Raw genomic sequence first — 27,123 nt, 5'->3', positions numbered from 1 at the left:
AGGCTCTGTCCTCAAGCAGGAGCACCCAGAGTTCTCCTCGTAGGACAGGGGTGGGGAGGTAAAGAGAACACCCCAGCTACCATGTTGAATACTGTCCACCTTGCTTATGGTGTTGCGCTCCATATTACTTTTTAGAGCAAGAGCATTAATTGATATTTAGAAGTAAGCAAAAACTTATCTAATGAAGCTAACTGGGCCTGGACATCTTTTTGGAGGTCATTATTGAATAACTTCAACAATTTTTTTCAATGGTCATTGGTTATTTAGGTTTTCCATTTAATTCTAATCCCTATTTCATTGAGGTTTCCAAATTTACCCAAACAGTATGCAGATACAGTATATTTCCCTGTAATAATTTATCTTCTCCCCAGCTATTTTATATCCTTTTTGGTCTTATATGTCTCTTATTTAATGCTTTCTGGTTTTTATGCTTCCTTGAGAACTCCTTTGACTTGTCTTTCCCTATATGAACTGCATTTATTCTCCAAACTCACCCTTCATTTGAAAGCGAGTCAGCTTGGTTTAACTTGTACCATCAGTCACATTTCCTGTTTGACACCTCAAATTATATTGCACTATTTTCCAATGGCAAAAATCACAAAGTTGCTGTTGACTCCCTTCTAAGTAAGATGAGGATTTTTAACATGCTTTTTCTTTCACCCACCACTTCCAATTCTTCGTCTTAATCATAGCTTTTACATTATACATCTTCACGTTCATAATCTTTTGGACATTCGCTTTGCTTTAAAACCATGATTCCTTGGACTTGACAGTTTTTAACTAGTATTTAACAACATTCTCTTAACTTTGCTAATTCTTTTATTATTTATATTTTACCTTTGTGTATATGCACGATATATATATATAATTTTGGTCAGCTGTGGTGGGTCTAGGATACACGCAGGTCGTGTGTGTGTGTTTCTAGAGAAGGCACTACTCCTTACTTTATATTCCAGGATCCAGTGCCCCACCACATGTCCATATCTACTGCTTGCATTGATTATATTGTTAGCAACCGTAATCACTGAATGTCTAGGAAAGGAAAATGATCATGAGATCATGGCCACTTCAGAAATCAGTCTCTTCCAAGAGTGCCATGGCTGTATACATTCTGGTTGGCAAAGATTCAAGTTCTTCGGTATTAATTCATCGTGGAAAGGGATAGAAATCTACCTTTTTCCTGCTACTCCTTAAAAGCTCAGCCTTTCATACTGCGCCTGGCACATGACAACACTCAATAAATTACACTTCAGTTGTTGTTCAACTCCGTATCAGACTAAGAATTCCTTAGAGCAAAGACCAATTACTCATTTTTTTAAACCAAATTATTAAATGCTCAGTACCAAGCACCTTAGTATCTTAATAGGTGCTCAAAAAGGCCTAAGCCCAATTTTTAACACTATACAATTTCAGGTGCAATACAAATTAAATCCACCTCTCTTTACTAAATTGGAATCCCAGTCAGAGCCTTTTCCCCTAGGAAATGTGTTCAAGTTAATAATGCAATCTCTCCCAAGAGAAACATCCCCAAGTTTACTTTTCCATTTCATTGCAGTGTTCACTGACATCCTATAATCAAATTCCACCCCTCCCCCCGCCAACAAACCTGTAGCCGGAAACGGAGTTCCCTTCTCATAAAACAGTAAAGTTGGCACAAGATAACGAGGTCAGGCTGTGGCAATGTGTCCTAATACCGGCTCCTACACTTAGCTTGCATTAATACTTAAGCTCTAATATCCCAATTTTTAAAATACGGTCAATACATATCCCCTTTGCTAATCTATTTTGCTTTGTTGCAAATAAAGCACCTAGGGCAACATGGACATAAAAATTTATTTTTCATTACAACTTGTGTCATGCAACAGGCATGGAATCTCCTACCACCATTTCACAAGAGTGAAGTAATGCAGTTGTCACTTGCCACTTGCAAAAGAAAGAGTAAAGGCAGTATTTATAAGTCAAATACCTCCAACATGGGAACTATTTGTACTTAAAATTTGAATTCCTTTAAAATGTTTTCTCTAATTCTTTTACAATTTATTCATATTAATATTTTACATTAAATGTCCCCGGTGTACAGTAGCGGGACTGCTCTTTCTTTTCACAAAGGTGCATACATAGGTTCATGGGACTCACGTGACCAGTATTCACTTTATTTTCTTCTATATTAACGTACTCTTTGTAAACACACCCACCAGAGTATGCCTGACATATAGCAATCAAGGAAGTTTCTTTTCATTAACAATGGCCATAACTTTATAACCAAAAACTAATTATAAACTTCCCAGCCTCAACCCACATGAACGGATGAACCAATATAACGAAAAACAAGCTTCAGTTTTCTCCAGATATTTAATGCGAGACGCAGTGTAGCCATACCCCATGAAATGCTGATTACCACTAGGCGGTTGTTGCCCTACTGAATCAAATAAAACTACTGCAACACAGCTAAAAGCTTCGTATGGATGTAGTTCTGTTCTTAATTGCTGTAATGTAGGCAGTTTGATAAATGAGCTTGTCTCTTGTGCTTTTTCTACTTTAGGTTATATATTTTATAGATGACACACACAATCAACTCTACTGGTTTAAGAGTTCTACTGGTTTTAAGAGTATTATTTTTACTATAGACCTTTTCCTCCTCCCCATTTAAGATGGGAAGACCCAGCCTTTGGTTTTCCATGACAATATTTAAAGGATATCATTAGTGTTCACTGTCAGTTGTGTAGTCTTTTGGTAAGGGGGTGGCTAGAGCCTCTTTGCTCTCAGTAAGTGCTCTGGGCTGATGGATAAACACACTAAACTTAACACCCTGGTTGTTGGCAGCTCTGACAAAACCACTATTGGCAGTCATTGTGATGGCTTTTAGAGTGTCTCCTGTCCCAAAAATTGTTAATGAGCGGCTATTGATTTTTGAACTGGCCACTAGTCTCAAGGCACGCTCAGAAGGCTGGTCTGGCACCACATTAATTTGTTTAATTAGCATAGTGGCCCTCTCTCTTTCCCCAGGTCCTCCTAAGGTATCTAGAATAGACTGAAAGTCCTTGACAGCAGATTCACAAGCAAACAACTCCTTGTCCTTCATAAATGCTTCCAGCTGTGGTAAAACCTGCTCTTTCCTCTCTTGCTCTGCTTGTTCCGTAAGCACTTTCTCTTTGAAGATAAAGTGGCAGCCTCCATAGCTGAGGGCAGATACATATGTGATTAAAGTAGTAATGTCCAGATTTACTCTTCTGCACACATCAACCTTAATTTCCGTTGGAAACGCAACACTTGCTAGAATATTTTCTCGGTCCACTCTGGTCACCTGCAAAAGTTCAGGGCCCTCGTCATCTGACTCACTCTCACTCGGTTGGAGCTCTTCAGGGTGATCTAACAGAGAGTTAACTGCCACTATGTCTCCTCTCACAGAAATGCCCATTTCTTTAAGCTTCTCTGCCATGGGGCTGGAGACACTGTTGTAAAATGCAAAGATGATGTGAGGGTTGCTATACTGCACTGGCTGCTGGTGACTGGCCTGGAGGAAGTCTTCAGCCTGTTCAATGATACTTTTGTCACCATACTGGCCCCTGCCCAGCCAAATGTTATGGAGGGCTTCAGCCTTTCGGCCAATGGCTTTCACCCAAGTATGACCACCATTTGCAACTACATCCACCACAAGGGTCTGCTTTTCTCCCAAGGTATCTGTGTAACCAAAGACATGAAGAACACTAACAACTTCCTCCAAGTTTTCTGCTGATTCCACAATGGCTCTTAGGTGTGTTAGATTAGTGCTCTGTAAATGGGATTCCTTAATAGCTACTTTCCCAGCTTCTACTTTCTGTAAGAATTTTAATTCTGCCTTCAATTTGCTGCACAGCTTTGCACCACCTTCTATGCCACCTTTTCTTGATCTAGAAAGTGATTCTGCTCTCTTGATCAGTTCCTTGGCTATGGCGATTCGTTCACAGAGCATGGAGTGTGCAGACATGCTGACAGCATTATTCCTTTCCTATGGAAAAAAAAAAAGAAGGCAAATCGAAACAGTCCTCAAAAATCATGGCAATCAATTCTTCACTGAGGATTATTAAACTTCAATCTAGCAACAAAGCTTACGGGGGCTGAATCTATGAACCCGGACTTCTGTATGGCTGATTTTGGAGTGACTCCCTCCTGTGACAACTAAGGAAAGGATGATACCTACGTTTCAGAACTCTTCTTTTGGTATGTTGGATTCCGACACACTTTTTAGACCTTTATCTCTAAAGTTTGAAGGTCATGTTCAACATGTCCCGGGTGAGGATAAATGCAGGAGTTCGGCAACCTACTACCTAAGGAATCCCCTCATCAGCAGCTTTACTGTTTGGTTGTAGAACAATTTTAATAAAAGGCTCGGAAAGTGAAGAGAACGTGATTAAATTAAAAATATCCACACAGACTAGCTGGTCAGCAAATTGTCCAAACCAAAAATGTCTCCTCAAATGACCACTCTAAGCCTTTCTAACCTTTTCCTCCTTCGTGAGTGGGTCTCCTTTACCCGACTGCCTCGTGCTGTCCCACGGGCACCCGGTACACCCGCCAAGGCATCAAGACCGCCTCGTTCCTGCATTTGACGTCAACCCAGTACATTTTAAAAGACCGAAGGGGCCCACCAACTCGGCTCCGGCTCGCAGGAAGGAAAAGCCCGAGGATAAACTAGACCCCGCGAGTGCAGCCCGCGGCTACCCGGAGGTCGGCGGGGCCTTCCGGGCGGGCACCGGGCCCTGCAGCCGTACCGGGTCCGCCCGCACAGCTGGGCCCGGCTACGCAGACTCAGGCTCAAACAGCCCCCGAGACCAGCGCTGGGCGTGGAGGCCAGGACGGGGGCGCGCGGCGGCCCGCAGCCGGCCCCCCTCCCGGCCGGGGAGGCCGGCCCAGCCCCCTCCCGGCCTCGGAAGTGGCGTCCCGCTCCCTCCCTCCGCCTCCCCGGCTCCTCACCGGCAGCTCCAGGACCGCGAGCGCGAGCAGACAGGCACGTGCGCGCGCGAGGCCGGGACCCGCCGGGAAACCTCGCCGGGCAGACCCCACCCCACTCTAGCCGCCGCTCAGCCGGCGCGAGCGCCGTCGCCTCGGGAGCCTCCTGCGTCACGTGGCCCCGCGCCGGGTGACGCCGAGTCCGCGAGTCCCAGGCGGCAGCGTGGCCTCCCGAGCGTGGCTGACGCTAACGCGGCCGCCATGTTTGTTGAGGGCACCCGGCTCCTCCCACTCTCGCGGCTGTAAGAGACCGCGAATTCGTGGCCACCTCGCCCGGGGGAAGCAGAGGTGGAGCTCTCGGGGCCAGACATCACTCCCAGTAGGGCGCCGGCCACTCGGTCCCGGGCAGGATGACCCCGCGCCCTAGCCCTTAGGCTCGGTTTGGACTTTTCCTGGGGCGGAAGTCGTGCATTTTGGTGGAGAGTATCTCCCGGTTGCGCCCAACTACCTTATTTCTGCTGTCAAGCTCAAACCCCTAACCAAGTGGCTGGCACTGGTTGTCTTGGAAAAATTTTCAGCTCATTTTAATAGAAGAGGAAACAGGTAGAAAGCTTGTCAAAGGTTTCACAGGTGTTAAGTGCTAGAGCTGGGACTGCTGATTCCAAGCCAAAGCACTTTCTACTGCGCGATTCTGGACTCTCCATAGAAAGTGTAATACCAGAGATGTGCTCCCTTTCTGGAGGACAAATGATCGAATGGCTTCTGAGGGAGAAACTTATATTAGCCTAGTAAGAGTGTCCAAAGTCAACCAAAAGAATAGGACTTTTGATAAAGTAAAGCTAATTTTAAAAAAATTAAAAAAGGACTTCAAATTAACAATCCTATGTACGTCTACTCCCAAACCTTACTTGACAGCCTTGGGAAAGGAAAAGGAATAAACCCACAAAAGTAACAAGAACAAGAAATGACTGCATGAGATGTCAACACATTCTTGGAAGACAAAGAGCAGTAACACTTATTCAATGCTTATTTTATGGCAGGCATTATTCTAAGTGCTTTTCACATATTAACTCATTTAATCCTCTTCACAAAGCAAAAGGTAGATATATTTTAAAGCTAAGTCCACCACAGAGAGGTTATTTAAATCAGGCAGCCTCTCTGTAAACGGAGGGGTTTGCGCGGTGGAGAAAAGTGTCTGCAGCAAGTGACTCACAAAGCAGAACCCCAGAAAGGCTTTGGAACTGCAGGTTAACCTAGAAGGTAGAAGGGAGGGGAGCAGTGAGGCAAGAATGAAAATGGGCACTGCTTACAAGCCTGTAAGAACAAACATCCAAGTCCTCTCTCAGGTCCAATGCAGCTAGGCAGTTAGCCATCCTTCCCCTGGCAAAAAACTAGAGTTTACCGGGCTGAAGGCAAGGGAGTCAGAGGGGTTCCAGACACATTATGAAGAGTAACAGTTTTCTGTGGAATGTGAAATACTATTATTAGTTCCTTCTCTGCCCCTCCCAGAATGCTGACACTCCTCTCCCCAAGCCCTATTCTTCTCTGGAGAAACGGAGCAAATGAAAGACCATAGAGCAATGGTTTACAGCAACATCCCCCAGTAAATAGATTTGGGACTCACAAACATAGCACTTCCAAACATTTTTCTGTTTGGAATTGAAGTAAACCAGAAAGCAGAACAGAATGGCTTTTAAAAATATTCTATAACTAGCATCCTCAGATAAAATGTATTTCTTTCATGAAACATGGGGATTTTAGGACTTCTTTAAGGGGAGGTGAGAGTATACAAAAGTTTTTCAAAATTAAAAATGATATCCCCAATTTTAAAATATCAGTAAGAGTAGGAAAAGGTGGGTAAAACTGTACTAGAATGTACAATAAAGACAAGTAAAAAATACAGCAGAAACAAAAAGGAAATTTCTCAAACACTAGGAAATTTGCCAAAAACAAAGATTTTAGTTTCTATAGTGAAAGGGCCTACTGAATGCTCAGCACAATGTTAAGAAACCCACAGAAAAGGACACATCACTGTGAAATTTCAGAATGTTGCAAATAAAAGGTCCTAACTGCAGAGGGGGAAAAAAGGTTTAAAGAAAGGATTTGGCACACATACACAACAGCATTAGGTTTCTCATCAGCAACACGGGAATCTAGGAGTAATGCCTACAAAATGTGGAGACCGTTTCTAACCTAGAATTTTTAAACCCAGCCAACTGAGAATATAGTTTCAAACCTGCAACTAGCCTGGAGCAGAGCAGAAAGAGGGTTCCAAGAGAGAAACTTCTGGAGGTGTTTGGAGGGGAGGAAGGGGTACTGGAGGATTAGGGAGAGAACCGTGAAACTCACTTGACACGATATACTGAGAAAAACAGTATGCAAAAGGTTTTACAATCCTGTTGGGGGAATCTGGGAAGAACTGGTGACAGCTACACAGAATACAGAAAAGCGAAGCAATTATCATCTCCAGGAAAATTATTTAGGAAATATAACAGTATACTTACAAAGCCATAATAAAAACTTTTAAACTGAACACTGTGATCTAATTAAACTGAGACAAAGTGAGGATGCTATAAGAGTTCTAAATTCTCATCTTGCAGAATATAAAGTTTATATAGTGGCGAACCTTCAGGAATCCAGAGATAACTGTATAAGCCTACTACTTAAAATATGGAGAGTACCAGCTGGAATACCTAAAAAAGTTAAAAGTAATGAAACTCAGGGGCATGGCCTCAAATGAAGTGTTAAAATTATCTAATTTTTTTTTTAAAGATTTTATTTATTTGACAGAGAGAGACACAGTGAGAACAGGAACACAAGCAGGGGGAGTGGGAGAGGGAGAAGCAGGTTTCCCGCCGAGCAGGGAGCCTGATGCAGGGCTCAATCCCAGGACCCTGGGATCATGACCTGAGCGAAAGGCAGACACTTAATGACTGAACCACCCAGGTACCCCAAAATTATCTAATTTGTAAAATATGCTCATGCTTGGAAAGCTATTACTCACCTGGATATCTGATAAAGAGGTGAGATTAAGGATTGAGTTGGCGGTTTTTGTCCACGAACATCACTGAACAGATGAAAACTCCTTTGATCCTCCTTATCACCCACAGCCCAGTGAACCAGCACTTGATAATTATAAAGATCAGTTATTACTCCTTTTCCTTATTCCCCTTTGCCACTCCTTCCTGCCCCCACGTGAATTTTAAAGATTTCCCTGTTTCATAACTAATAATTATTTTGGAAACTTAAATTCATGGCTCATTGAGGAACTAGAAAAGAGAAAGGACAGAACCAGTAGAGGCAAAGTTCTTAAGAGTGGGAAGATAAAATGTGAACCAATATCAGAGAGGGGCCATGAACATCAGGAGCACTGTGATGCTTAAGGAGGTTGAAAGAAGCTCAACTCCACAAGCTAGAATGAGAGAAGAGTTGTGAGACATTCAGGGATGCAGTGGGTCGCAAAACCAAAGAACTGAGTTCCCCAAGAACTGGGACAAGAAGGAATGGCTTAATTTTAAGGTCAATGAAAAGACTCAACTGAGAACAAAGGTAAAAGTGTTCTAGGCAGCTTCAATTGAACGAGGCTTTGCATGAACGAGCAAGAGCCCGAGAACAGAATATGGACATAGAGCTGCTTCTGTGAATTTTTCCTACCTTTATTCTGTGGGCTTCTTCTGTTAGCCCTTAGTAGGAATCTACACACACTTTTCTCCTTAATATGCCTCCTTTACTTTTCCCTTCTTTGACTTGTAGAATTTTGGTATTCTTCTGGTTTTGAATATCGGACATTAGAGAGGGCTTATTAAACAAATCCAAAGGCAGCTAAACCATACAGAATACTTGACCATGAACCCTGCAGACCTTTCATTTGCATCATCAAATTTTGTCCTTAGAAAACCCTCTGAGCCGGTAAGTGGGAGAGTTAAGACCTGACCCAAAAACCATTCCTTTCTACTACTATGTTCTTGTTCTAGTGTGCTGGAGTCTCAACAGACCAAGAGCCCACAGGAGAGATGACTGGATAAGGCCTTCAAGACAAACACCTTGATGTCAGAGGTCAAGCTGCCATCTCCCATCTCCCATAATAAAGTTGCTGCCTCCTATACTAAGATACAGAGCTATCGTGATGGTGGGGAGAACTGGGAAACCTGACCAAAACACTTCAAGGTAAGACTCTTTTCTCCTACAGTCAGGTAAATCTTAAAACCTTTTGAGCCACATTTGAATCATGGAACTGCCTACTATAGGTCTGTTAGTAAGAAATGATGATATTCATAAACTCTGTTCTGTGGGCCAGACTAATGATGATTTCTCTTATCCTAAAATGCCTTAAAAACAAACAAAATTTGGGGCGCCTGGGTGGCTCAGTCGTTAAGTGTCTGCCCTCAGCTCGGGTCATGATCCCAGGGTCCTGGGATCGAGCCCCGTGTCAGGCTCTCTGCTCAGCGGGAAGCCTGCTTCTCCCTCTCCCGCTCCCCCTGCTTGTGTTCCCTCTCTCGCTGTCTCTGTCAAAATAAATAAATAAAATCTTAAAAAAAAAAAATTAAGCTGTATGTCTTCACATATAATAAAAATAGAGTTCACATTATTTGCCTACTTGTACAAGCCTTAATTTGCAGCAAAGGTTCTGATTACACTGAGCTTACATGAATGAGGGAGAGCCTTAAGCCATAGCTTTGATGTTTAAATATTAGGATTTTATTTCCAGCACTTATGTTCATCCTTGAGTTTAAAAAGTCTAGTAGAATCTAAGGGACTCCTTTTAAATACGTTTACCTACTTGTGATGGAGAAACCAACAGAAACCAGTCCACCATTTTTTATTTACTTGCATCACGGATTTCCTATAGGAGACTCTTGGGCCTAGCACCCTTCACAGCTCGAGTGCAACCTGTGTCCTTGGGTTTCACTGATGCACACCTAACAGCACCTACAAAACACCTATGCTTCCTATCGTCTCATGAAACCACGAAAGCATTAGATTCTCCCAGCTCTAAACGCAGTGATGTTTACCAAAATCAGCATTTTGCTTTACTGACACAGAGACAACATCTGACAGTAAAGAGTGTAGCAAGATTTGACTGAACCAAAATTGCATGAAGACTAACAAGTGATTTCACCATTCTGCTCTGCAATGCAGTTTCCAGAAGTCAACTGTGATAAAAAGCAGGAAATGACTATTTCAAAATTTTACTAACTCCTAAAAAGCTGGAAGTTGGATTTAACAGTTTATTATGATTTATAAGTGTCATTTTAAAAACATCAGTCCATTAAACCATGTAGAAATAAGTATGCAAAAAGTCTGCAAAACAAAACATACTTTAAACATGTTTAAGTAGAGGGATTATCTGAAATTCCGGATTTTTCAGTCACTTAGTTATTATGCTATGGCCGCCAAGTAATCCTTAACTTCAGTCGGAGTGAGCCTCCTGAATCCGGCTTCATTGCAGATTCCAACCTCTATGTTGTCTTCTGTCATTTGCCCTTCAAAGCTTTCCTATTGAAGAGGGAGGGCAAAAGGTCAATTTTCCAAGCATTTACTTATAAAACTCATTATAAATCCCATTGTTAGAAATTGTGCTAACCTTTAGGGTTAATATGGCTGTATGAATGGCATCTTCAAGTTCCAGGTCTTCATTATATCTAAAGAATTTTTTGAAAAAACAATGATTTATGGCACAATTTACATTATTTATGATTATTTAAACCTGACAGCAGCATTAAGAATTTTTAAAAATCTAAAACACTCCTAAAAACACTAAGCTACAGATTAATTCTTTTAGTCCACTCACTGCAATAGCTGTCCCCAAATAAGAATTATTTGGCGTGCATTCCTAAAATCATGAAGCTTGTAACCCGTGAAATGTTTGAAGACTCACTATTAATATGTAAAAGGAAAGTGCTTTAAGAAAGATCTTGAAATTATTTAAGTGTACCAATTAATCCCAGGTTTAAGATTTTTAGTAATCTTAACATTATGTGAAAAATGTACTGAGAAGGTTCATCTGTTGGTTCCAGTCAATTACAAACTTCTGCCATTCAAAATGGTGGACTAATGCTGAGTCCAGAACACAGCTGGAAATAAGAGCAGGTTGTTGTGCTATGGTAGTGACAGATTTTTACATAGTACTCCACTTTTCATCAAGCATATATAGCATATATTTAATCTACCATTAATACCAGGTATTTGGCTTCACAATTTTTTTCTATAATTGTCATAATGTAAACTATTATCACTTAACTCACTTAAACTTTCCTCGCAAATTTCTTACTCCAAATCCAACGATTTTTCATTTTTTTTTTTAGATTGTAGGAGAAGAAACAAAGTAAAAATTAGAAACAACGTTTAGGAAACAACTGTAAGAATGTAGAAAGAAAAGTTCTTAAATATCTAGTATTACCACTTAATATACTGAAGACTAGGAAGCCAGGGTGGAGAGAAGTTTTTGTTTATTTTATTTCTAAGTAGGCTACACAAATGAGTATTTGAATACAAAGTAATAAAACAAATGTGTTTAGATTCATATTAATGATTTAAGGAGAGCTGAGAACCACGAAGTAAACTGGCTAAATCTAGTTACAGTTAGCCTACCTTTTCTCGAGGAAAGTCTTCCCATTCACATAGTTCTTTCCCATTGCTGTAGCTTTCCAGGCAAAGTAAGCTCCCTAATCAGGAAGAGAAGAGGATAAGCCATATTTTAGATCATTAATCTTACTAGAGCACCCTGCCATTTCTTCTTTAGTTCTATAGATTTGTCTCTGACTTCTAAGTTCACAGAATATTGGAATGCAATGGAATATGTCACAAAATAGACTATTTTTAGAAAAGGTAAGTAACAAAAAGGCATGAAGACACTTCAGGAGGTTATGGAGAGGTTCAGTATTTGGATTGTAGTGACATCTTTCTCAGGTATTTACACCCATCAAAACTCATTAAACTGTACATTTTGAATATGTGTAATTCATGGTATACAATTTATGTGAGAAAGTCAGTTAAAGGAAACAGGTTAACTTAAGGCAAATAAGCAAAAGTATTATTTCAGCTTACTAGGATTGAAGGGCTCTAAAAATCTATCATATATGTATGAAAAATGATGAGCAAGTCTTTATTACTGCTGAATAAATTAAAAAGAGACAGCATTTCATTAAAATTATTTCAGTTTTGGTATTTCATAACCTAACATTAAATGAAAGCAGCAATAAATTGTGTATAACATGGCCTCATCTGTTGAAAAAAATACATATGCACACACACAAGAAAAACACTTAAAGAAACATACTTTAAAACAGCTGCCTTTTAGATAGAACAGGGAAGAAAAGGGCAAAAAATGAAACCTGGATGCCAGTGACGGTGGCTTCTGCTACCCCAATGGAAGGAAGGGAAGAGGGCTTGTCATTTAGCTTCAGCAGCTCAGAGATGGGGTCACAGACACGGTTACCTCTCAAAATACTTAAGTTTTCTCATTTAAGTAACAGCCAACCAAAATATTTTTTTTGCTTTCTCAGATTACAAGGTTAGAGTTTAAGATTGACACTGGATGAACTTGTAATTATTTAATGATCCACACACTTGGAAAGATCCGTTCCTAATCATGATTTTTTTTTCCTCTGGTTTCCCTCACAGCAAATGAGATGGTTGTGAAGCAGCAGCAGCATCTACAAACACCTTCTAACTCAGATACCAATCTTCTGCTTTCAAAGAGACAAGCTCACCCACTTTGCAGAGCACTGGCTTCACGAGTTACATCTGTGTTTGTGCAGGAAGAGTCCCACTCAAGCCAGCCCCAGGATTAAATAGATAGCAAGGAGCACAGCACTGTCCTCTAGACACAAGTTTTTCATCACATTTGTCAAAGTAACAAAATTCCACCAACTTGAAGAGATTTGATAACAACTATTCCAACAAATCATTCAAGTATGTGAGGTTAATGAATAAGAAAAGGCAGAAAAACAGGGCAGAACTAATGTACCCTCTTCATCACGAGACTGTATTACCAACATTTTAAATGTGCAAATGAATATGCACTACTCCATACATTCTAAAGCCCCAGTGGAAAAGAAAAAAGGACATACTGCTAAATTTTAAACTTTTCGTGGTTATTGTTTTTATTAGATGTTCAAAGAGTACTTTAACAAATCCCTCCAATATGTCTGATGATACTTACAGATGGATCTGACTGAAATAAATATGGTCGCCCCTCATTCCAACCACAAATTAGTAGGGAAACTCCAAATGGACGAACACCACTGAAAAAAAGAAAAATGAAATTACTTGGCATCTTCATGGTGTTAAAGTCAACCTAAGGTAAGGATTTATTAATACTCTTAAGTATTAATGAAGCATATCATCAGGTAAAATGAATTAGTCTTGTAAATTCCTTAAGAAGGATTTCATACCCTTCTGAACAAATCAATTCAAAACAAATTCTCTTTATGGTACTAAGGAACACTAATCAAATCATTTTGGTAAATGGAGAGACACAAATATCGGGGTTAATAAATCTGGAGTAACATCTTGTGTCTTAGCAAAATGACAACTTTCAAAAAATGCAGCTTTTCCACTAGCTTTATGTATCAGCAACTACCTTTATACCATCTCATCCACATGCACACCCAGATTCGAGAATTAAAAGAATATGGATGTATCAAAGAGTTATTGCTTTCATCATGTGCTCATAATCATTTCTGGTTGGAAAGATAAGTTTGGAAGCAGCAATCACTGTCTGCCCATAAAGAAGTGTTTTAATCACTGGCAAAAGAAAATTATCTAGAAGCTGCTTTCTGCAATTATATCAAGAAATCACTCTAATTTTTTCCTTAAGAAAATGTTCTAGATCCAATTAAGATCAGAAATATCCATCATAGTGATCTTCTCTACCTATTAAATAAATACAGGAATAGTAAGTCCCCTTTTTAAATATATCCACTCTTCTAAAATGGTTTCTTTTTTCTAATTCATGACACATTTCAAATAATAAAACCAACTTACCCTGACTGAGTGTATTCTTGCATCACTGAAGCTACTCTCTGTACCAGCTGAGCTGTGGGAATGGGTTCTTGGTAAACGAGATAGTATTGCTGAGCTAGTTTTCGAGCTCTGTGCACGAGCACTCTAACAAACAAGGAAGTAAGATTTAATTAAAATCTCGACACTCTGTTATTTAACGACTCTTCTCCTCCTATAGATATATACGTACAGCACAAGACTTATATGTATCTGTGTAATAGTAGCAATCAGCTCAAAGCTAGTCTTGCTCTGATATCTGATTCCAGTTAACTTACAAGAAGACACCAGAGCAACACAGAGGAGCTGAGCCATAGGAGATGTGTCAAAGATAAGACAAACGGAAGAAAATTAGCGACAAGGGGTACCACTCAGCTCGGCAGTAATAGATTTAGCGTACACAATGGGAGCTCTACCTCCCTCCAAGGCTTCTTCAAGATTGTGCCCCCTTTCCTGAGGGCAGTCATCTTGTCTTTATATCTCAGTCAAGCCAAAACACACAAAAGCCCACGATAGTACACGTATGTACGTACGTACACACACACACACACACACACAACGTACACACACATTTTTTTTCACTCTGCTTCCATCCTTTCCACAGATTTCACTTCAAAGAGTACCCTTCAGAGATTAAGGAACAGCAAGAAACTATCCATAACTTAAAAAATTTTTTTAATTATTAAAAAATATCAAGAATATTGTGTATGATAATCAAAAACATTAGCAAGACAAACAGAATGTACCTTTACCTGCTCCTGTACTGCGGATCTGACCTATGCACATTTCCCCTTGGTATAAGACTCAGTTTATCCTCAGTGCTCCTGTCCTATCAGTGTATTCCGTGAGTACACTGCGGCATCCCTTCCATACAAGGGTAATAGGATCTACTGTAGTGAAGCCTGACCACATTCCAGCAACACCGTTGCTTTTTCTGAGTGAAACTTCGGTTCTACCTGTGTTGTTTCCCAAAAATCAGGAATGAAGTAATTAAAATACCCTTTTTACTTGGTAAATGACAAACACAGAAAGCTGCCAATCTCTTTCAACTTGCTAGTACCCTTATATAACAAAGGCCCTGATGTTTCACTCCAGTGGCCTTTGAGAATTCTGTCCCTTTGCTAAGAACACAAATAAATATACTGGGGTTAACTCTGAATGGTAATGCTTGCTTTCTTTTGCTGCCTGATAACTTTTTTTAAATATAGTTTATTATAAGTTCTATTGCTTTTGTTTTTAAAATGCATTAGAGAACAGCCTCGTCCTTGGATAGTAGAGGGGTTGTGATCAGAAGGGAAAGATCACTAAACAGAGGTTAAGAGAAGTACTGGATCTCCTCTTTTACAACGGAGTGGCACTGAGTTATCCTTAAAGCGACCCTTCGTGTAGTCCATGCAGGCAAGCTAAATTCTGCTGCCAATGATGCTGCGGTTGCTAAACAAAGTACAAAAATAAAGGGTTGGGAGATTAAAGGAAAAACATCCCTTGATTTTTCTCCTCAAGGTACAATTACAAACAGTTCGTACAATGGTGAAAAAACAACAAATAGTGTAAAAGTACCTGTAATCTGGGCCCATGCCACTATACACCAGGCCTATATGCTTGGTAATTGGTTCCACTTTGTGTACACTTCGCTCGTCATACAGAATGGATTTCTGTTTCTTCTCAGTTGCTAATACCACACCATTTGCAGCTTTAAAAAAAAAAGTGCTAAATGTTTAATCACTTAAAGACTCTGCTTCAACAGTTTTCTAATTATGGATGCAATTCATCCAAACTCCTTTATTTCCTCTTCCTTATAAAACCTTTTCTATATTAAAATCACCTAAGAAACAGTAAATCCATTTTTCCCTTACTGGTCATCTATATTGTGCTAAGGAATCCCTATAGCTAAATGCATTACCCAACATCTCTTCAAGTTATTCCAGGACACCTAAGGGTCCATACATTTTAAAATAATAGACTCCTGCCTACTTGGCTACTGTTTTTATAATTTGAAATTTAATCAATGATACGGGCTTTTAAAAAAAAAAGGGGGTATATCTTTAGATTAAGTTTTATCATTAACTTTCTAAATTATAGAAAGGATAAAAACTATATATAATTAGCAGAAAAACAAAAGAATATTCAGTTTTCTCAATGGGAAAGCCTAACTGTTATTACAACTAAGAGATAAAGGAGCTACATTTATTTTGAAAAAAAATTTTAACCATCTTCTTAGACTTACTGGCTTATTACTTTTTTTAAACTTCAAAATACTGTAAATCAACAGAAAGAACTGTTAAAAATTATGCTGCCCTAGCTATTTATTTGTATTAATTACTAATTAATTCCAAAAGAACTTTAGAACTATTAACAGGCATCTGAAATGAATGAAACATTTAATTACCTTTAATTCCCACTGAAGGGGCTCCTCCAGCTACAGCAGCCAAAGCATATTCAATCTGGACAAGTTTACCAGATGGGCTTAAAAAGAAACAAAGGTATTTGCTAAATTCACATATCTTCAAATATGTATAATAGAAATATCTGAGAGAGAGGGCAGATATATAGGTCAAATCCATTAACCAAATATCAAGGAACAGCTGAGCTTTCACATTATAAAGCTGTACAGAAATTGAGTTTACCAGGCAATTTGAACATATTCATAGTGAAGCCCTTATTTTTCCTTTCCACCCCCCGCTTCTTGTCTGTTTCTTAAAAGCAACATCATCATTACTGTTGCCTTTTTTTTAAATTTTTTATTGTTATATTAATCACCATACAGTACATCATTAGTTTTTTAATTTTTATTGTTATGTTAATCACCATATATTACATCATTAGTTTTTGCCTTTTACCACTTCCCAACCTTCTGACTTTGGGCTAGTTACTTAACCCCACTGTGTCTCAGTTTTCACAGTGGGGATAACAGTACTGTACCTATTTCAAAAGATTGTTGTGAAGATTAAATAAAGAGATGCCTTTTGTTCCTGGCACAAAATTAGCAGTAAGTAAATACCAAACAGTTACGTTATTAAGAACATGTATGTGTCTGTTAAACAACAGCATATATTTCGTGTGAGGGGAGTTACACATTTTAGAAAGTAGGCATGGCCTAAGATGTAAGACTTTGTTATCACCCATGACAAAGTATTTTCTATGTAAGGCTATTTCTAGAAGCTATGAGCTAGTGATACTTAACATATCTGATTCCATGGGTTTTGTAGCCAATTACTAGCCCTGAACTGGCTTTTAAGATCATACTTTATTTCAATCCAGTTGTTAAGTTAAAACACTACAAATTCACAGACTAACCTAATTTTACAGATAAAGAAAAAGGTTTTTTTTTTTAAAGATTTTATTTATTTATTTCAGAGAGAGAGAGAATGGGAGATAGCACAAGAGAGAAGAGGGTCAGAGGGAGAAGCAGACTCCCCGCTGAGCAGGAAGCCCGATGTGGGACTCGATCCCGGGACTCCAGGATCATGACCTGAGCTGAAGGCAGTCGCTTAACCAACTGAGCCACTCAGGCGCCCTAAAGAAAAAGTTTTTGAGTGAAAGTAATTTGTCTAGAATGACACAGCTTGGTCTATATCTCCAGTCTACTAATGAAAATATAACCTTGAATTTCAGAAGGTCGTTTCTTTCATCTTCATAAAATTATGGATACTCTGTCACTCAATCCTCAACTTTGTTCCAGACACACAGACCACTCTTAAGAATTCAAAAACCCCTTTGATAAACTAACATCTCTGTCTGGAATGCATCTCACCTTCCTCTGGTGAACTCTCTCCTGGTCATCCTTCAATCTTTAGTAGAAATGTCATGTTCTTAGAGAAGCTGTCCTGACCATCCAGACTAGGTTGAATCCCATACGCTCATGCCTATGATGTCCCATACTTCCTCTCTGGCTAAGATTCATCATGCTTAAATTAGTCTTACAACGTTTGTCTTCCTCAACAAAGTGTGAGGAAGCTCTGTTCGGTCAATATTCTAACATATAACCTATTCCAGGAATCACAATCATTTGGCTGACAGAGACACAACCAGACCTATATATGGAATAAGCCTAGGTGTGGCAGTTTAAAGACTCTTAAATGACAAAATTAGTTAACTTGAGTGAAATAACATCAAAGGTATTTAAATTTTTAAAATTAGACTGCACATATTTTACTTTATTAGTCACTATTTCAATAATCCTATCATGACTCACTGGGTCCATCCAGCTTTCAATTATTGTTCAAAATCTAACTCAAATACTCCTGGGGAACATTTTAAAGGCTCAGGTAAACTTAAATATATCTTCTCTCTGTTCCCACAATCACCTGCACACACATCTACCATTGCATCTTCCTATATGAAAGCTCACCAGTCTTGAGCTCACTGAGCAATCAACAATCTTTGTAGTCAGTCATGCCACTAGCCCATTCCAAAGTAACCAGCATCTCTACCTCGGATAACTGATACAGCCTTCTAACCAGTTTTCCTCTTTTCCACTCTTACTTCAATCCCCCTAGCCAGAGTTACCATTGTACCACATCACCTCTCACTTAAATGCTATAACTCCCTGGTTCACCTAAAATACAAACTTCTTATTCTGGTCTACAGGGCTCTGTGAGAGTGGCCCTACCCACGCTAACTCGTTGCTCACTACCCTCTAGCACAAATATAACCAGGGCTCTGTGAGAGTGGCCCTACCCACGCTAACTCGTTGCTCACTACCCTCTAGCACAAATATAACCTTGAATTTCAGAAGGTCATTTCTTTCATCTGCATAAAATTATGGATACTCTGTCACTCAATCCTCAACTTTGTTGATTGGCCTTATTATCAATTCCTGTAGTTCAAGCTCTTTCCCAACTTCACGACTTTCACATATCCTCTTTCCTCTGTCCACCAGTCTCTCTACCCCTAAATCTTCAAATAGTTGGCTTTTTTCACCTTCTGGTCTCACAATTCACCCCCAAGCACTGGCTTTTCCTGACGATCCAATCTACAGTTATGTTTCTTCTTTTACTCTTTTTTAATAAAAATTTCTAAGAGAAAAACTTTTTTTCAGAATAGATTAGTAGACACCAATTTGTTTACTCATATCCTCAACTGAATGTAATCCACAAGAATACTTTTTCATCCTATCATATAGCCTCATAACTTCCACCACTATAGTTTAATTCTGATTACAATAGGCTAGAAACAAAATTTTTAAATCAAAAGAGTTGAACCATTATGTTAAAAAACAAGTTTATTTTAATAAATTATTACAGATGTATTCAGTCCCTGATGATGTTTTATGTTTCAGCTCCACTTATCCTAAAGAAAGGATTACACCTTCTTAAAGAACCAAGTTTGCTTTGTTCACAAACATGAAGAGTGATTATTTAGCAAACACTGTTCTCTATCATTGTATGTTGTTACAGACAAAAGTTAAAAAAATCCTCATTTATTATTGAAAACTGCCAAGTGTAAGGAAAGTATTTTAGTATTTTAAAAAGACACCATACAGTAATAGGAAGTGTATTAATTTTATCATCAGAAAGAACCCAGTTCGAATGTGAACTCAGCTACTCATCTATGACCTTGGACAAGTTTTAATTTGTTCAGCCTGTGGTTAATTCATCTGTAAGATGTTGAAATAACATGTATCACACATGGTAGTAGAAAGAAATAGAGTAGGTTAAGTGCACCCACACAAGAAAGTACTCAACAAGTTGGATCCCGCTTGCCTTCAGCTGTCAGAGAGAACCGCATTTCAACTAAATGGGAGATTACTGATCCGTAAGAAAATGGTCAAACTAAATCATTACCGGGTCGATTTATTAAACGCTTCGCTGATGGTTTTCTTACATTTGGAACAATAGTTTTATCTCAACCGTATTTTGAAAAATGTACTATTATTAATCCCTTGTTCTAAAATAGAAAAGCCTACAATCTTTTGTAAAGTAAACATATCCTCCTCACCCTCCAAAATATGGCCAAAACGGAAATGTAACCTCGTAGTCTGGGGCCCACAAACACTAGCTGACAGGAAGATTAGCGCTTTCATTTTTAGTCCTTAAAGTTCTAACAGGGGCATGGAAGAAACCGAAAGTGGGAAGAGATTTCGAAGTACCAAATGGAGACTGTAAGACTCAGACCAAACTGTAACGATGCGGTTTTCCGAAGAGAAAAAAAAGGACCCCAAAGATCTGACCAAGATTCCAAGGTCCAGAAGCTCCCCAATCAGGCCTACAGGTCAGGAAGGAAATCCTGAGTTCCGAACGGGACACCCGGAGGCACCTAATCCAAAACTGCCTTATTCTCCAGTCCCCAAAGCGAAAGGAAATCGCTAGTTGAGGACCTTACCCTCCCGCAGCCCCAAGGTCGCCCTGGATCCCCAAACCCGAGTTCCCGCTGCTTCCCAGCACCGCTGCTCCCAGGCCGCGGGCGGGCCAAGAAAATGACTTTGCAAAGTCGCATTTCCATCGCTACTTCCTACTGGGCCCCCCGGAAACATCAAGCCAGAGACTAGGACGGAAAAAACGGGGCAGAGGGAACTCCTAGAACCTCCGCTCCGCGGAGGACTTTGGGAGCCCCTTCCATACCTGAATGTAGTCAGCGAAAAGCTGTAACCGCGCTCCGCCATCTTTACCTGGAGTGCCAAAGCACATCCGCACACATGCGCACTGGAGCCGGTTTCTTTCCATTTCCCCTCACCTCGATTTCCTTTCTCTCTCTCTGATTGGAGGAGAGTCAGAGACGCTCCAGGGACATGCTGGGCGTTGTAGTTCCAGCAGCCAGGTTTGCCAGACTCTGCGTCTGTGCGCATGCTCGAGGTGGGGGCGGGACACAGCAGCGAGGTGGGCGTGGTCTTCGGGCGAGGAAGATGGCGTCGGCCATGCTGGTGCTTGTCGTCCCACCGTGGCCGGCAGCCCGGGGACTCCTCCGGAGCTGTTGGGAACTACTACAGCGGAAACTTCGGCAGAGCGGACCAGGTTTTCCCAGTCCTCCGTGGGGTACGTAAGGAAGGCCGCCGTGGAAAAGAGATCGGATGAGGGGCCTCCGGGCAGCTTGGTAGACAACAGCTTATATTTCGCGCTCCTCCCGCGTTTTGATCCTCCGCGGCGCGTGGGGGACGTTGTCCGGGGTAATGCCTTACTTAGAAACTGGAAGCGGTTGGTTTTGCCTTCCCCAACCCCAGAAGACAGAGAAAGTCCACTGATTGTCCCATTCATACACAGAATGTAACCAAGCTTTTTAGCTTAGATCAGGTTCGACACTATCTAGATCTTGTTTCCGTATCAGTCCTCCCACCCCCCGAAGCAGCGTGTCCTCCTTTGTGGTGTTTGAGCTCTGCAGTTGAATCCTGCTGATCCCTCTGTTTTCCCCGGAAACTAATTTTAGTTAGAAGGATCTTGGATGTTAAAATTGTCATTGTTTTGTCATTTACAGTCTACGTTTATTTCTAAGGTATACCGAACATAATACCCAGGGAGTCTGAACGGAGAGCCCATGATAAGCCAGAGCCTACGTGTGCTTCCTGGGAAATCTCCACACCATCCCGTTAGGTATCACCGCTTTTCAGCTGAGGAAGTAGGCTCACGAAGGTCCCAAGGTCACACAGGCCGGCCAGAGCTTGTGCTGGTCACCATTGAGCTGTGCTTCGCAGTCCTTAACGGATATATTGAAAAGAAATACCCGTTGCTAAATGTTAGACAGCTTTGTATGTTTTTTTAAGAGCTCCACATATTCTAGGTCTGAGGAAGAGCAGGGAAAGGATAAAGCAAAACTGAAACGTTGGTAGTCATATAAGTAAATAGCATGAGTGGTGAGCTAGTGCTTTTCTCTAGAGAACGGACAGTAATCAAGTATTATGAAGAACTAAGTGACTTAAAGGGCCTACCAGGCTGTATGACAAAGGAACTAACTCCGTTGGTATATAATAAAAAGGTGCCAAGAGGCAGTTACCTGAGTGCAGGTTGGAAATATATTTTGGGAATCTCAAGCTTAGATTTACTGGTAAAGTAAATAGGAACTACCTACCAAGCAGAATGTGGACAGTTTGAGTGATTTATTCATGTTTACTACTAAACCCCTGAGTTGTGTATTTCAGAAGGTGAGAAACTCTTGGTAGAATTTTACTGATTCATTTCAGCAGGTGCCTCTAAGAAAAAATTCTATTCATGTTGTTTAAAATTGCTTTATGTATAAGTTTTAGTGTATTTCAATAGCTAAAGCTTCTGTTTAATGTCTCTTGAGTATAATATTCTAGATTTTATGTGTCTATTGACATATCACTGTTGATTGTTAAGGAGGATGATATGTAAGGAGTCATTTAGAAACTAGAAATCCATGGTGTATTTCCACCTTTTGTTTTTGTAGGACCGGCATTAGCAGTCCAAGGTCCAGCTATATTTACAAAACCAGCAAATGATACCAATGGAAGTAAGGAGGTTTTCAGCCTTTCCGATAGTAGTATCTTTTGGATGGCAGCTCCTAAGAACAGACGCAGCATTGAAGTTAACCGCTGTAGGAGAAGAAACCCTCAGAAGCTTATTAAAGTTAAGGTAATATGTTGATTTTTGTGGGTGTGCTTTCTCTCAAATCCCCCACTGCATCTCCTCTTGGTACTTACGTAGCCTATGGGTAAATCATTCTTAGAGCTTATACATGTACTTCCCTCTGGCCTAAATAAAATAATAGCATTCTCATTGTGTATGTTTATGTGTCTACTGTCTCGTAGCCTAAATATTAGGACCACAGTCAAGGAGAGAGTCTGGAGTCTGGACGGAGGACTAGTTTGTGAATAACCTATGTGACTTTTGTTAGGAGCTGGTGATTTGGAGTCATATGTGGGTAAACTTAATCATAGCAAAGTCTAAAATTAAAGTCAGAAGCAGTAGGTATATTAGATCTCAAGTTGTACTAACCCATACATATTTATTCTATCCCTCACTGTGACAAATAAAATACGGTGAAAAAAAAATCCTTAGGTAGGTAATAAAAATAGCTAACATCTGTTAAGTGCCCCTGATGTGTCTAAGTGCTTTATGTGAATTATCTCACCAAATCCTCACAATAGCCCTTCAAAGTAAATACAGCTTTGCTCATTTTTAGGATTGAAAAAAAATGAGGCAAAAAGAATTTGCCTGTAGTCACAAACAACTATTAAGTGATAGAGGGAGGATGTGAGCCTAGGCAGTCTGATCCTTGAACTCTTCTCTTGAAACTTTCTGGTGTGTTCCTGTCCTCAGACAATTCCAGATCTCCACTCCCATTCCACCCCTTCTCTCTGCCCCCATGGAAATACTCTTCATCGATCTAGTAAACAAAAATTACAGTGTTTATTACCTTTGATTTGTTAACTGATGGTTTTAACAGCCATGATCTGAGTTACTGTTTGCTCCATGACATTCCCCTGCAGATGAAACTCAAGAACAAAGAATTGACTTCATAAACTACCAACATTCAGTATTAAACCAGGCCCTTAGAACTCAAGCCAAAAAGTATTACTGAGTCACATTTGGAACTGGACTTAAAGTCTGAAACTGAAAAGTATGTCATTAAAACAATAATATATACAATCTGGTTGAGAGAATTTAAAATTTGAAGAATGAGGGTAAGCTGTTCCATGAATTCCCTCACTGCGTTTATTCTGAGGGAAAAGAATAGCACCCTGTGGATTCATTTTCTTCACTGAACTGCTTCCAGCTACACATAGTATAATATGCTGGTGCTTTGATCAGGAAGAGAGCACCAGTTGTATCGTTCCCACACCTTCGGTTAGACATGCAATCCGATGTCCAGTGTAGCAAGGAAGATGAGAAGTTGGTGAGGCAAGTCATTTACAAGGTTCTTTACTCCTTTCAGAAAATGCAATTCTTTTTTGTCATTGCCTCACAAACGTATATATGTTAATCTTATGAAGTGTTTGGAATTTCTTTGCTGCTCCTACTTAAAATTGTTCTTTTCCACCTCAAATCTACCTTTAGAGCACATTGAAAGGATTTCTTCAGAGGTTGTAATTGTCTTATGAAAGTTGGGTAGATGTGTGTAAAAACTCATTCTCAAATTGTAGCGTAACAAGGGAGTTTTACATTAAGGAATAAGCAGTGTTCATTCGTAAAAAAGAAAAAGTTATACCATATACCAGCTACTACACCATATGCTCTAGTCCACCAGAGGCTTCATACAGGAATTTAAGTTACACTGATAAATCAGGGGAGCCAACTGTAAAGTTTGTCACCTTGTTTTCCCCAGGGGTAGACCGAAAAAAAAAAAAAAGTGAGTTCCCTTTCCCTTGGTCTCATTATTAAGATGCTGGCTGTATGGATCCTCCCATTGTGTTGAAGAACTCCTTATTAGATATTTAGTATTTGAAGGTGGGGGAATAGAGTATCATTTTATCTAACATGGCTGCTGTGTTTAAGTGAAAATGTACCAGGTTCACAGTTGGTAGACCTGAGTTCTAGTCCCACTTTTTCTATTAACTCAAACTTGTTTGTCCTCAGTTTCCCTTTTAAAGTGACGTTGAGGGGCGCCTGGGTGGCTCAGTCGGTTGCGTGTCCAATTCTTGATCTCATCTCAGGCTGTGAGTTCAAGCCCCAAGTTGGGCTCTGCAATGGGCATGGAGCCTACTTTAAAAAAAAAAAGTAAAGTGAGGTTGAACTAGATGGTATATGACCTTATGCAACATGAACAGTCCAAGAAAGTTCAAATGCAAGCATTATTCCTGTCCATGATTACGTGTGCATTGTTACGCCTCTTGTTAAAATATGTTTCTGTTGTTTTTTTTAAAGAACAATATTGACGTTTGTCCTGAATGTGGTCACCTGAAACTGAAACATGTCCTTTGTGGCTATTGCTATGAGAAAGTGTGTAAGGAGACTGCAGAAATCAGAAGACAGATAGGGAAACAAGAAGGGGGCCCTTTTAAGGCTCCTTCCGTGGAGACTGTGGTGCTGTACACAGGAGAGGCACCGTCTGAACAAGATCGCGGTAAGAGAATCATTGAACGAGACAGGAAGCGACCATCCTGGTTCACCCAGAATTAAGACCAAAGGTGTTTGAAGAGGATACCTTCATAAAAAACATTTGTCCTGAAAGAGGAGAATTCTTTGTTTTCATGTTGGTTTTGAGCTTGTTTTTAAATCATCAATCTAGTGTAAAATGTTCTCTCAAAGCAGTTAGTTTTGTGGGGTAATTTGAAGAAAATACCAGGAGTAAACTCTGAAAATACTTGCTTATACAGAGGCACAATGTGTTAATATGTCTGTTTTCTGTTATACTGTAAGGTTTTAAGTAAACATAAAATTTCCAGTACAGAAAAATAAATGATTTAAAATTCATAGCAAGAATTACGTGTTTTGATTCTGATTTTGTTTGTTTGCCAGCCAGTGGTTTTTCTTACACAAAAATACACAGATACTTTCATTTAAGTAACACCTGGAAATGAGTTATTTGAATTTTGGGTATTTTTTAAGATGGTGGTTGTGGCAGTAAGAGGAGGTTTGTTCTGTTCAGTTTTGTTTTAGCAAATTAAAATTGCCTTTGGTGGAATTCACTTTATATGGGATGTATGATGTTAATTTCCTTCGAAATAGTTGTTCATATTTTACACTAAATCAAAATGACATTCAGAATTCGTTAGACGGCTCATGAGATTTGCATTTTATAGTTTGGGGAGAGATTTTTAAAAGGAGTTATGAGTAGATTCACTAGTATACAGAACATGTATTAAGAATGTTGTCTTCTGCATTTTTTTTCTAATATATCCCTTTATTTTTCATTATATCATATTTATCTCTTTGTAAAAATGGTCTCTTTAACTTAATGTAATTCATTTCAAATTTCCCTCTCCCTGCCCCATTCTTGTATCTATCCTGAACCCGAAGTTTACTATTTTATGTGTTTCCTGCCTCATTCAAAAAAAAAAAAGTGAGATAAGTTATTAAAACACACTGAGAGGGGCAGCTGGGTGGCACAGTCGGTTGAGCGTCCGACTCTTGGTTTCGGGGCAGGTCAGGATCTCAGGGTCCTGAGGTGGAGCCTGCATCAGGCTCCCTGCTCAGTGGGGAGTCTGCCTAAGAGTCTCTCCCTCTGCCCCTCCCCCCACTTGTGCACACCCACTCTCTCTCTAAAATAAATAAATCTTTTAAAAAAAACACACACTGAGATAAGGGAATTACAGTTAAATGGAAAATCAGTAGGTAAAATAATATAAAGCCTAGAGATAGATTTAAATAAAATGCATGCCCCATTAGCCTGAATACTTATTGGAAACAGTGAATTCAACTCAAGTTTTCTTTCCCTTGAAAGAACCTATATGGATAAATCTTCACAAGGTAAGAAACATGTTCCAGAAATACACAACTATCTCGGTACTAAAACCTGAGGGCCGTCTCTCCTGTGGTACTTCATGACAATTCTGTGATGGAGTAATCCATGTTAGTATCCCTAGAAGGAAAATGAATCAATTTCATGAGGTACAGTATAGACCAATACTGTGTTGAAGTACAATTCAGTAAAAACAAATCCTTAAAACTTCCAAAGTGTTGGAATCCCAGTAAATAATTCTTCAAGGTTTGGTCCTATCTAAGCATGAAATGGAGATTCTGGAGGAATTGGTTATCTGGGTATTCACACTAAGGCACTCCTCTGCAGATAATTATTTGTTAAACTCTTGACGAGCTTTAGAAGTGCTGTGTGTCAAACTCAAGATAAATAAACTTCAGGTGGAATCAGTGAGTCCTGAAATCTGAAGCCATCTCCGTACACCCCTGAATCGTCCACTGCCTACTCAGCATCTCAGCTGCCTGTTTAGCAGAGTGTTGGAATTGTGTGCCCCTAGCTAATACATTGTCCTTTGATTTATCAGCGTGCTCTACATGCAGGGAGACCCAGGGAGCATATGTGGGCAGGGTCACTTCTTGTTTGGACAGCTAAATGTTACATAAAATACATCCCCAAATTAGATAGCAAAACCAGATGTCTAGTTTCTGCTAGGAAACAATGTCCTAAAAGAGTGTATCTTTTTTTTTTTTTAAAGAGGTTGTCCCCTTAAAGTCGTCTTTGAATACATTTTATTACTTCATACTACCAGTTTTTGCTATCAGGGAAAAAAAAAGCATCATGAGTTTGAATTAAATGACTCATGTAACTGATTTGTTAATTTTTCTGAACATTGGAAATGATCCCCCTCCCTGCCTGACGCCTGCCCTCAAGATGTGGAGA

At 39.8% G+C, this 27,123-nt stretch overlaps 3 protein-coding genes across 3 annotated transcripts; 1 reads left to right on the top strand and 2 right to left on the bottom strand.

Annotated features, from left to right (window-relative positions):
• Nucleotides 1-1,815: 1,815 nt before the first annotated feature.
• CUNH7orf25 (chromosome unknown C7orf25 homolog) lies at nucleotides 1,816-5,092 on the bottom strand. Its single transcript, XM_028108867.2, has 2 exons — nucleotides 4,954-5,092; nucleotides 1,816-3,988 (listed from the first exon to the last, which is right to left on the bottom strand). The coding sequence occupies exon 2, from the start codon at nucleotides 3,965-3,967 to the stop codon at nucleotides 2,702-2,704; it is 1,266 nt and encodes a 421-aa protein (XP_027964668.1). The 5' UTR covers nucleotides 3,968-3,988; nucleotides 4,954-5,092; the 3' UTR covers nucleotides 1,816-2,701.
• Nucleotides 5,093-10,143: 5,051 nt separating this feature from the next.
• Nucleotides 10,144-20,591, bottom strand: PSMA2 (proteasome 20S subunit alpha 2). Its single transcript, XM_028108949.2, has 8 exons — nucleotides 20,496-20,591; nucleotides 16,322-16,398; nucleotides 15,493-15,625; nucleotides 13,918-14,040; nucleotides 13,094-13,175; nucleotides 11,521-11,594; nucleotides 10,514-10,571; nucleotides 10,144-10,425 (listed from the first exon to the last, which is right to left on the bottom strand). The coding sequence occupies exons 1-8, from the start codon at nucleotides 20,534-20,536 to the stop codon at nucleotides 10,309-10,311; spliced, it is 705 nt and encodes a 234-aa protein (XP_027964750.1). The 5' UTR covers nucleotides 20,537-20,591; the 3' UTR covers nucleotides 10,144-10,308.
• A 176-nt stretch (nucleotides 20,592-20,767) lies between these two features.
• On the top strand, nucleotides 20,768-25,231 carry MRPL32 (mitochondrial ribosomal protein L32). The gene is made up of 3 exons (XM_028108868.2): nucleotides 20,768-20,906; nucleotides 22,273-22,457; nucleotides 24,690-25,231. Exons 1-3 carry the CDS (start codon nucleotides 20,777-20,779, stop codon nucleotides 24,942-24,944), a joined length of 570 nt encoding a protein of 189 aa, XP_027964669.1. The 5' UTR covers nucleotides 20,768-20,776; the 3' UTR covers nucleotides 24,945-25,231.
• The last annotated feature ends 1,892 nt before the right edge of the window (nucleotides 25,232-27,123 follow it).

The sequence above is a fragment of the Eumetopias jubatus genome, unplaced genomic scaffold, assembly GCF_037043125.1.
Source record: "Eumetopias jubatus isolate StellerSeaLion01/CBP00866 unplaced genomic scaffold, mEumJub1_p1.0 scaffold_14, whole genome shotgun sequence".
In the NCBI taxonomy this organism is placed as follows: domain Eukaryota; kingdom Metazoa; phylum Chordata; class Mammalia; order Carnivora; family Otariidae; genus Eumetopias; species Eumetopias jubatus.
This window is presented reverse-complemented; position numbering and strand designations above follow the sequence as displayed.